Raw genomic sequence first — 12494 nt, forward strand, 5'->3', positions numbered from 1 at the left:
TGAGGAGGACTTTTTTGTCTTTAGGTGTTTAATTAAAAGAATCGAGTTTTTGTAGATTGGCGAGTACATTAAAATAACATGAATTCATATGTTATTTTAATGTTTTATTTGCTTGCCATATAAGAGTAAAGGAGACAACGAATCGTTCAACTGCTATTACTTCAGCGACAATTTAAACAATTTTATATGTTTACGAAGGTTTGCTTATTTAATTTACTTCCATGAGTTCTTGCATGAAATTGAAATATAACAGTTAATTTTTAACTACTCAAGAATTTTGGGTTGTTGTTGTTAATTTACGTCGCACTAGAGCTGCACAATGGGCTATTGGCGACGGTCTGGGAAACATCCCTGAGGATGATCCGAAGACATGCCATCACAATTTTGATCCTCTGCAGAGGGGATGGCACCCTTGCTTCGGTAGCCCGACGACCTGCACGCGAAGTCGAGCACTTTACGGTAGAACAGTTGAACGAGGACCAATACCGCACACCCTCGGTCCCTGCGTAGACTGATCCAACTGGTCATCTACCCGCACAATGACCGCAGCCAGTGATGCTTGACTTCGGTGATCTGCTGGGAACCGTGTCTTAACGATTAGTCCACTGCGGGACCAAGAATTTTGAGTAAAATCAATATTAAATTTATCCCTTTTGAATTAAATTATTTCCATTATATGCTGTTATGAATGACTAAAGATTCTGCTACAGAAAGCAAATTAATTCGAAAAGTATTTAAAGAATTTCCTATAACTTAAATATTTTAAAAATTAGTAAGCCTTTTTTAAAAATCGTAGATTTGGCGAGATTCTCCCACTACAATGAACATTATCAAAGTCAATGCATAATTCTAATTTTGAAATTTTTTTATGCACCCATGTAATGCAGCTTTGGAGTATTTTTTAAATTTTAAAAAATTAGATCCTAAACGCTTTTATTCTAACAAAACTGCGGTTTTTAAGATCAACGTTTTGCGTCATATGCATTATTAACCTAGAGTGTGCTGGCTAATTTGACTAAAAGGCTGGCATTTACTTAACAGTCACAAATAACTGTTGCAAACCCACAGCAGTTTTGAAAATAACATGTTATTAGCAAAAAAAACTTTATTTCATATCACAACAGCGCCTTCAAAAAGCTGCCTTTAAAGATACCCATAAATGCAGAGCTGAGTGCATGAGCTAGGTAAGTGGCTATAATCAAGGTAAGAAAAAGAAAAATGGCATCCGAGCTATTTTATTATAGATTTATTAGAAGATCATGCTAATAATTCTTTGTCTTGTTTTATTTATCACTACCTAATTTTTTTTAAAAAAATCTTAAATAAGTATGCTTAACACGTTGAATGCCATGAGGGTCACCGGTGACTGTCACTGAGTTTGTTCGTAGCTCCTCGGGGGTCACCGGTGACCGACTAAGCCAAGATTATTAGAAACACATACATAATTCGAGTAACTTTTTAATTTTTTTTATATTATTATCTTTACTAAAGTGGTTAGAAGAAATTAATGCGATATAGAACTCGCAAAAATAGTTTTGTTTATATACACAGAGATGCCAACTTACTTCCGACAGCGAGTAAATATTTTCAAGTGGTAGTTAAATAATTGTGATTCTTGGTTTAAGAAATTCAATTTAGTAGATTTTTATCCACCATTATTTCTAAACAATTCGTAGGCTTATATTATTCACCACTTTTTCTAGATATGTCATGCTAAACCTTTTAAAAACTAGCAAAATCTGTCTAATATTTGCAAATTTAGTTTGTAGTTATTTACCGTTTGGCCAGGCATGTAAGCCATGTAAAATTAGCTTGGCATTCAACGAAAACTTATGTAGATCAGTTATTTTTAAGTTGAAGAGAAAGCAAAAATAATCCTGTTGCATTTACCATACCCATATTAATACGACCACTTAGCGTTATTTTCCCTGATTTATGACTTCTTAAAATATCACACCTGCTTCTTCGTCCATTCTTTCACTTTCTGAAAAAGACAAAAAGATCTGCGCATTTAGAATTTTTATCTATGGTACATGTCATTTAATGTATGCCACTGTTAAACTCACGAATACATTACTATTGATTGCAGATCTATTTAATGCATTTGGTACTAATACTTAAAAATTAAAGTTTGAAAATGAAATAAAAAATGCTTTTACTACAAAATAGAAATGTATGAATTGAGTCTACTATAACGGAAGTCAATACGATTCTCCTGATTGTTTGACATGCAGTACATCTACAAGAATTCTTCTCTAAAAAAAAAAAAAACTCCATTATGCTGAGATCTGAGAATGTTAGGATTTTTTTTCCTCAGAAATTCTCTGTTTCCGAAAACAAATCAATAGAATAAATGCGTTTGTTTTCCCTCAGGGCGAGTTATCCAAACTGACGGGTGACAGTGACAAAAATTTCGAAGAGGACTACAAGGCACGATTGCACGAAGAGCTCCTTGGAAGAGACACGAAAAGGTAATGATATTCTCGTTGAATTTTATTTGCACCTGAAGCCAAATTAGTTTTGTTGTTACTTCACTGATGCCTTTGTTGTTTTATGTTTACTTCTGGAGATGCAAAATGTTTTGTAAATAAAGGAACACTACGCCGTTCGGAAATGATGCCGTGAATGTTTGTGTGTCATACATTTGCAGACATTGTTGGCATTTCTATCAGCAAATTTATTTCTGTTATTGTTAAGACTTTTTCAATATAAAGTAATGCTCTTTTTTCTGTAATGTAATCTGCCGAGATAGCTAAAATGTTTTCTTTTCTTTTCTTTTGATTTAAACAATGAATGTTTGCGAATTTTTCTATTACAAATTTTATTTTATATTTTATAACCGTCGTTGAACAACCAACTCATTTTTTGGATTTACGACTACTAATGCTTAACCTTGTAATTTTGAAACCAATCTAGAAAACAAGGGAACTCCTAGGTTAAGTATAGGGAGATATATATATACTATTGTATATATACTATTATATACATACTATTATATATACTATTATATATCTATTATATATAATAGATATAATATATATATTATGTGTTATACTGAGTGATTCAGTATAGCGTTTGCAAATTTGGAGATATTGTGTGATCAAGAAGAATGAGAATTACAAATTAATCCTTAATGTTCAACTCCGTAGCCTTGTAATTTTGAACCCAATCCGGAAGACAAGGGAACTCCTGGATCAAGTATTGGGAGAAATTTGCCTTCGTGGAGGACTTTTTGATGGAGCTAACCCGCATTTGCGTTACATGGAGAGGAAGACCACGAGAACCTGCCACAGTTAGCCTGACGGCAAGGGGACTCTAACCCAATTCGTCTACCACTGAGGATATTTCACGTCAGAACTGTGGTCGGCGCAAGCCGGTTGAGGAATTTGTATCAACTGGGATTCGAACCCGGTTCGCCGCATTGGAAGTTGAACGCTCTATCCACTCTAGCCATCGCGGCTCAAGAAGTGGCTATTAAAGGAAAAGAAGGCATCGATATCGATCACCGACTCATAAATTTGAGTAAAAAATGGCTCTCTGCAAATTAACTATGCAATCTGCAGAATAACTGAGTTGTGCACATTAGTGATAACACATACATAAAATTAAAATGACATACTTCTTTACAAGGGTCTAAACAACTGCTGTCCGTCTACTAAAAACGTGTTACTATCTAAAAAACTGATTCAAAAAAACTAATTTTGAATATTTCTTATTAAAAATCACAGTTTCCTTTCTTAATATTACTAGATCTATAGCCTCATCTTCACGTGTCTATCATAATAAATATAAATATAAAACCCTATTATTCAACTGAAAGTTCTGCAACTTCAATATAAGTTAGCTTTCAACTTATAAATAAAATACGTCTTTCAATTGTAAGAACAGTTTCACGCTTTTTTTTAAACCAAAATGGGTTTAGAATTAACCATTCTCCTTACTGTGATAAATCTTTAATCCAAATGTAAATTATAATAACCATCTCTAAACGATTAACCATTTCCTTTGCTATTATAAATCTTTAGTTAAGTATTTTTAATCTAGAACCTTTAATACCTTAATCCAACATTAACTTTGTGACTGTTAATGGGTAACCATTCCCTTTACTATCATAAATCTTTAATCTAAAAGCAAATTATCATAACCATTTTTAAACGAATAACCATTTCCTTCGCTATTATAAGTCTTTAGTTAAATATTCTTAATCTAGAGTCTTTAATACCTCAATCCAACATTAACTTTGTGACTGTTTAGCAAATGGGTAGCCATTCTCTTTACTATTATAAATCTTTTATCCAAAAGTAAGTTATCATAACCATCTTTAAACGATTAACCATTTCCTTTACTGTTATAAATCTTTAGTTAAGTATTCCTAATCTAGAACCTTTAATACCTTAATCCAACATTAACTTTGTGACTGTTTAGCTCATGGGTAACCATTCTCCTTACTATGATAAATCTTTAATCTAAAAGTAAATTACCATAACCATCTTTAAACGATTAACCATTTCCTTTACTATTATAAATCTTTAGTTAAAAAGTATTCTTAATCTAGAGTCTTTAATACCTTTATCTAAATCTTCGATCCTTAACCCTTTGCACTCCGAGTACTTTAATATGCTGTTTAATCTTATGCAAGCACTAAATCATTTAAGATACACAATACAGTATTTTTTTATAATTTTTAAGATTCTTATAATAATGTGGTTACTAATTATTGGGTATAAAAATTTTTAATTTTAGAGTGGTGACTGTTGATGGTGCCTTAGAGACGACATCGGAATGCAAAAGGTTAATAAAATTTATTTTAAATATTAAAAAAAAATTTAAGTCAGTAAGTTATTTACGTTCTTATAAACCTAATGGGTCTTGGTAAGCATACTTATCATGGTGACATACTTATCCGAAAATGGCGTAATAAGCTGAATGAGTTTTTCTTCTTATATCAATTTCAATTCCAAATGTAGTTTAATTTACCTTTACAAGAAATAAAAGACCCATCGAAGGGTTGAAATAATATTAAAAATTCATTGCACTATTTTATTTACAGGTTACATTTACAAAAATATTGAAATACATACTTCTTCCTTGGCGATATCTCTCAAATTATTTTATTTTATTAAAATCATTGAACAGCCGACTCAATTTTTGGGTTTACAACTACTACTGTTAACTCCGTAGCCTTGTAACTTTGAACCCAATACAGAAGACAAAAAAACTCCTGGATCAGTACCCCACAGGGGTATTGATTTGTAATGGGAACATGGAGGACTTTGTGACACGACGAACTTAACGTGCATCAGTCACCATTTACTACACGGGGAGTCTTCGGCCGGCGGGAATCGAACCCACGACCTCTTGGACATGGACCCAGAGCCCTATCAACCAGGCTATCCCGGCGCTCTTTCAAATTATTAAAAATATACTATTTAAAAAATAATCCATAAATATTTTTCAAACATATTATCTCGATAAACTCACCTGCAGCGCAATTGAAAAATCAACATAAGCGACAAAAATTTCAAAATTGAGACTTTTATATACAATTTGGCATCTTTGTAGGTAAGATACATATTTAAAAAAAAAAATTAATAAATAAATAAATTTTGTTTTATCAGTTTTTCTGTTTTAGCATTCGTAGCATTAACAATGGAAGGAAAATAGTTGTCAAGCCTTCTTTTCTCGGAATCAATCGTAAAGCACTTACGTTGTTTTATAAATTACAATATCCGCCTGTTTATAAATACAAAACCCATTATTACACTGATAATATACAAAACTACATATATATGAAAATTTATTTCTTTTTAAGTCAGCGTTTAACGATTAAATAAATAACGTGTTGCAACCATAAACAAATTAAGAACGGTTTCTCTCGACTTTTCGAACTAAATTGACTTTAGAATAACAGGCATTAACCATTCACCTTACTATCATAAATCTTTAATCTGAAAAAGAAAAAGCAACTAAAAACTTGCACTTAGATGTCTTAGTGGATATTTTCGCGAACTTCAAGAACTAAGCAAATTTAATTTCGCGTGATTGAATTATTGGTGTGCCTTTCCAAAAAAGAATTTTTTTTCCGTCACTAAAACTTTTAACATTTGATACGATTTTCACCCATTTTCCTTATCGTCTAATGTTTGACTTTCGAAGTAAAGTTTGACGGTAGACTTAATGATTTTTCTTACTTCTTTTTTTTTTTTTTTCGTTTCTTTCAGTCACATAAGACAGCAAGCCAATCCCTTAACTTTGTTCTTCAAGGAGCCGAAATTAGAAACTGAATTCCGAAAGATCAAAGATACCGTCAGTGTAGTATCAATTTCTGGGCTACCTCTAATTTTGGTTTTCTGTACTGCTGCTTATTTTCTAGTCATGTCGGGGTAATTATTTTACTTCTCTGTTTAATTAACTCTTTGGTTTTTATTAAACATATTTTTCATTATTTTGTATTAGTTTGGATGAAAATAAGTGAGAAATATTATACAGGGTTATTCATAATTCCGCCTGTAAACGCCATTTTTCTTTACTACAACTGGCTTCAGTGGTACATGTTACTGCCATCTACCGGCAACTGCTTGATTTAAAACTTGAATATTTTCGGAATAATTTCATATGTTCTTTTTTGCCATATTCGTCTTCGTTTTTTTTTACTATAACGCTTCGAAACCCCGGAGGGAATTATATGAACAACCCTGTATTAAGCAATTTTAATAATTTATGGTCATGAAATACAGTAATGAAACACAGGTGTCTTTTTCTTCGTTGAATGTAAAATTTTCCAAATACAGCTCACTTTCAAATAATAATTTTTCAAGTTTACACTTATTTAAATTTAAGAAAAACAGCAATTCATCGTGGAAATTTCTTTAATTTACAAAATAAATTAGTGATAAATTTTTGAATATGAATTTTAAAAAATTTCAAGCTCCTTTTTTAGGATTTTTTAATTTTAGTACAAATGTAATTCCGATAATCTATAAGATTTTTAGTAACAATTAAACTATTCTTTTATTTTTAAAAATAAATACTAAAATATATTTTTGCTTGTAATTAGAGAGCACTGTAAATTTTGTTGTGTGACTGTGTTTTTGTGCTGCTCTCGACTAATATCTTGTATCCTTTTGATTTGTGTTCAAAATTCTAGCCACCCACCTCGCTGAGATTTTTCGATGTTCCAAATCATCATGAATTATGCTTTGCATACTTTCATTACTCATCTCTGTTCTAACACTGATTTCTCGAATTTTCCTTTGTCAGTAATTATGAATAAGGTCACAAATTTAGTTATTTTTTTCTGTTTTAAGTCTCGTTCTTGGTCGCAGAGCATGAGACAAGTTTTCAACTTCTTTACGACTTTTTTTGAATAATTTTGCCATTTGAATACTTGACCCCTCGACAGAGTATCATTTCCGAACTGTGTCGGTAATGTGAGAGAGTCATTATCTGGATTGAAACTTAATAGTTTTAGCCTCAAGCATCCACAACCCAGTACCACGTTGCTCATGAGCCATTTAATGCCCATAGCCTATGGCTTGTGAACCGCTGAATTAGGATAACAGAAAATCATTGGTGTCTTTAATGGCTGCAAATTGGGATTTCTGAACTGTCAAAAAACTTTATAGTCAGAAACTGAAAAAAGGTGTCAGTGGAGATTTAACTAAAGAGAATTAATTTTCAAAAATTTTGAAATTAGTTTTTTAACAGAAATTTGATCGAAAAAATGAAAAAACTTGAATAAAAATAGAAGAAAGCAAATAATTGTTAACTTGGCTTTATGCTATTGTGGGCTTTCTTCAAATTTCGGTTGGTTGGTTCTAATGCCACTTACCATACGGGCAAGCCTGCTTGGTGAAACCGAGCAAATTTAAGGCAAAGTGTGCGTTTCTTGTTTTATAGTGGCGCCATCTATGGCCAAGAATTCGACTTCTGCCACACCATACGTCGCACCCGTTTATAGGGCGGACCCATTCATTCATCCACAGATCATAATTTTGACCTGAATCAGAGAACGATCGATCTCCAATCCAGTACCCCCAGAGGTATTGATTTGTTATGGGAACATGGAGGACTTTTGCGACTCGACAGATTTAACGTGCATCAGTCACTTTACTACACGGGGAGTCATCGGCCGGCGGGGTTCGAACCCACGAACTCTAGGACATGGGTTCAAATTTCTTTAGGTATTATTGTCGGAAATACTAATTAACACAGCATAAATTTTTCACAGCATAAAACCTTACCGTGTATAATTTTTGTTAAACTTGCAGATACGAATTTTGCTTCATGGAGGTTAGATTAAGCCTAATTATTAAAGTAATCGTCTTTGAGTGATTTCATTGGGATAGCAACAAAATGTGAAACTATGAAGATTGTCCAGCAAATATATTTTGAAAATTCTACTATTAGAACTATACATCAAAATTTATTAAACAAAATTATTGAAATCTTATCTTTAACACTCAATCTTATTAGCATACAAGTTACTAATTTCTTCTGAAATAATCAATAAATATATTTCGTTTCAGAAGTTCTTTTGCTCTCATATGCCTTCCTCTTGGTTCTTTGCTACTCATAATAATCACCATTATATGTATAGTCCCAGCTGGACTTAAGGTATGTTGCTTTAAATTCTTTGTTTATGTAATCTTTGGTCTATTAAAAGGCCCGAATGGTTTTTTTCTTAGTAATGCATTAAATGCAATCTTCGATCAAGAAATATTACCACGTTTAAAAAAAATTTAAAAATTACAAAATATAATAATTTTTTTTCAACATGAAAGCTAAGGTAATCATGGCAAAAAATATATTACTTGTGCAGGATTCAGCGTAAATTAATAGATATCACCCAAGTTGGTAATAAAGCAGTCTTCAGAACAAACAAGACATAATTACAAGAAATGAAATTATGAGAACTAACAGAGCACATCATTAATAAATAAGTCATCAAAGCAAATAATTCTAGTATCAAATAAGCCTTCGGTACAAAAAAAATTCTTATTAGTATGTAATTAGTCATTAGAAGAAACTATGCATACTAGAAATAAGAACAGCATACTAAAAACAAATAAGACAGCACTACAAACAATACATGCTAGAAATAAGTAAGATAGCACAACTAACAATACATACTAGCAATAAATAAGTTAGAACAACAAAATAATACATACTAGAAATGAATAAGTTAGCAAAACAAACAATACATCTTAGAAATAAATAAGTTATCACAACAAACAGTACATACTAGACTAGAAATAAATAACTCAGCAAAACAAACAGTGCATGATATACTTTGGAATTTAAAAAGTCTTATAAATGTAAAAGACTGATTGCACTGTTTACGGTTGGGTATCGAAATGAACAAGTTATATATATAAAATTAACAAATGAACTTAGAAGAAATATGGCCGAATTAATAAAATTACGTATAGTTAGCATAACCCATACAACAATCTGAAAGAGAAACAGGGATAAAAACAAGTATTTACCTGGAGTTATCTTCTAGTAGATCTAAATGAATAAATCACTCAAAAAAGATAGTCACTTTAGAAAAACCAAAAAGTTCTTTTTATTAGGTGGATCCATATTGAAAGACAGGCAAACAGTATCCAATGGTGGAGTAGTGGGTGAAGGGCAGGATATTCAGGGAAAAGGAAACTTTAGATGAAATCCAGAAGACTATAGGTTGGCGATGGATCATTTTATCCCATAATTTAGTGGGAACTGAGCAGATACCGGAAGCAGAGGAAACAGCGGTTGGAGCATACCCCAGAATTTGGGATTTTTCTCGGCTTTCCATCACAAAATAAAATTTTCCAAAAGTCGAAGATAACGTTCATGTTTCTGTTGAAGATTTTGCGATCTAAGTTCAAAATTTCAAATTTTAATTTAAGTGCCAATTGAGGCTTCTATTCTAGTAGTATTTAATGCAAAAGGCAGTCAGATAAATTCTTAAAATGGTCGGAAAAAAAGGGATCGTCTCATAAATGGGAGACAACACGAAAGATGGCGTCTGGCATGACGCTAAAAAATATAAATTCCATCCTTCAAGAGGACGGGAAAATAGAATGTACCCACTGCGAGGCAACTGCAGTGTAGATGGACGATGTAAACTCGAATAACTCTGCTCGCCTTTCGCGCTCTGCCTTTTTATCCTCTTGCTTAAAGTTAAAGTTAAATTGCTTATTTTTAACAAGTTGAGATGTAATCGCATTTATTTTTCGAGCGTTACGGTTAAGAAACACATCTCCGATCTAGTAAGGCACGCTGACATCAAAGATACCGGCAAACAGGTGTCTTTCTAAGAAAAAGAGTAGGGCGAAAGGAATGTAAAACGTAACAGCACAAGCATCATGTACAGAAAAATAATACTTTCTACTACAGAAAAGACTGTGGCTGAGTGAGAAGTGGGTATTTAGTTAGGAAAGTTTAAAAAAGATGGCGCTGGAAACCATTGATGACCAGAACAATCTAGCATTAAAGCGTGAAAGAAGGTTGACGAGCCAGATTAAGAGGTTTTAACCATTTATCCATTCTATTGTACAACGTGTGGTTTAGGTTTAAGACTATTTTTTTCCAATGCCCACCTGGAGAATGACCTAGGTCATACAGGCATCTGAAGGGCAGATTTGTTAACCACTCTTTCAGGGGTACCATATAAGGTGGGCCAACGTTGCTCCCGCAGTAAGGACAGATAGTACAAAGAATGAAAGAACATCCATGTCTTGCCCAGGATTCGAACCCAGAACTTTTCTGGTGCAATGCCAGTTACCTGAGCCCAGGTTTAATACTATCACATGTTAGATAACAATTCTATGGTACTTGTAATTTTTTCATGAACTGTGTACAGCATACAGCACCATCTGCGTCCAATTTTGTTAATAAATTCTGAAATTCCTGTAGAAATTTTTTTTAGATTTTGAAATAGACATCCTGTTTGATTTTGTTTATTTCCAAGTTTTTTAATTTAGAAATCAGTTAAACTTCCACTAGACATCCTGTTTAAGAAACGTATCATCCCAATACCAGAAAAAAAATATATGTAGTCTTATAATGATTGAAATCTTGAAATTGTAGGACATGGAATAAATAAAATAATAATAATAATAATAATGAAAACATATATTTTTAATTGTAGCAAATAATGAGTGATTAGTTGATCCAAAATGTAAACAAATTGAAGTTTTATTTCAAAACCTTCTGTTTCCTTTTTTTCTAATTTAATTCTATCTCTATAAGATACAGTCAAAAAGGTTTTCAGTTTAAAAAATAAATTTTTTTAAATCTTTATATTTCTGAAAAAGATTAGAATACACCAACAATATACCCTAAAGCATATGACTAAATAAAAATATAAAAAAAAGTTTAAAGTATCATTTTTTAAAATTCTTTTTTGTTCGAAATTTCAACCAAGATCATTATTTAGAAAGCCTAGGTAATGAATTTCATGGTTTGACGCTTTTTCTGTTTTTATCTACGATTAATTAACTCGTAATCCTTTTTACGTGAAAATCCCTTTTTGTTTGTTCTATATTACGTCAACTCTATGCGTATCTTTAACATACAAAGAAGAATTTTCCACAAGTTTTTGAGGTATTCTGTAAACAACGAAAGTTTTACATAATTATCTTTCACTTTAAATAAAATGGCCCAGGAAAAAAATTTCATCATCCCTTATGACATTGTATTGTATTCTTTTAATTAATTGTTGGTAAATAAAGACATTATGTATTCTGTTATCCTTAATAATTAAAGTAATTTGTATAAAGTGATGGCATAATAAATCATACAAACTATTTTGATATTTTAGTTTTATGACTAATTTTAAAATGCGCATAGCTTACCTTGCCAGTTTTATTAATGCTATAAAACAATAAAAATAGTATAAAACCGCTAAAAAATTTTAAAAAATAGGAAAAATTACATTATGAGAAACAAAAGAAGATGTTTTTATTTAAAAATAGAAAGCATATTTAATTGCCATTTTTAAAAAATATACGATCTATACATCATTTTAACATAACTGAAATTTTAGTGGATGAAGGTCCGAGGAAAAAGGTTCTTCTTGAGAAAAGATTTTATGTTAGTCTAATTTGACTTCATAGCATTGATTTATTTTGCCACTTCGATAAATTTCGAAGATTTCAGTGGATGAAGATTCTAAGTGAAGGTCCTAAGAAAAAAAGATTCAAACGGAAGGTCTTAGGAAAAGAAGATCTTAAGTTAGTTTAATTTAATTTCCCAGCATTGATTTATTTTGCCAAGTCAATATTTTTGAAGGATTTTAGTGGATAGATCTCAGTGGAAGATACTAAGTGATAGTTTTTAAGTTTTTTGAACTATAAGAAAGTCCCCATTGTGTTTGGCCACGGACTGTAGACGAGAACCACAGAAAACCTCTCTCTATGACGTATATGAAAAATGTTAATAGTGCGCAAGCTAAGACGCAAACTGTTCAAGTAAGTTTTGGGGATTTGTAGATTAATCTCGATACA

The 12494-nt window shown here is 31.8% G+C and overlaps 1 protein-coding gene across 9 annotated transcripts in view; it reads left to right on the forward strand.

Moving 5' to 3' along the window:
* Positions 1-12494, forward strand: part of Ac3 (Adenylate cyclase 3) — a 275553-nt gene that overhangs the window by 226324 nt on the left and 36735 nt on the right. For 6 of the 9 annotated variants that reach the window (XM_043047153.3, XM_043047157.3, XM_087163807.1 and 3 more), the window contains 4 exons: positions 2374-2471; positions 4744-4791; positions 6222-6383; positions 8529-8616. In XM_043047153.3, coding sequence (XP_042903087.1) covers positions 2374-2471; positions 4744-4791; positions 6222-6383; positions 8529-8616 — 396 coding nt within the window. The remainder of the gene's footprint in view (positions 1-2373; positions 2472-4743; positions 4792-6221; positions 6384-8528; positions 8617-12494) is intronic. The other 3 variants (XM_043047156.3, XM_043047158.3, XM_071185940.2) reach the window with 1 other exon arrangement.

The sequence above is a fragment of the Parasteatoda tepidariorum genome, chromosome 5 (genome assembly GCF_982258835.1).
Source record: "Parasteatoda tepidariorum strain Cologne lab strain chromosome 5, Ptep-v5.0, whole genome shotgun sequence".
In the NCBI taxonomy this organism is placed as follows: Eukaryota; Metazoa; Arthropoda; class Arachnida; order Araneae; family Theridiidae; genus Parasteatoda; species Parasteatoda tepidariorum.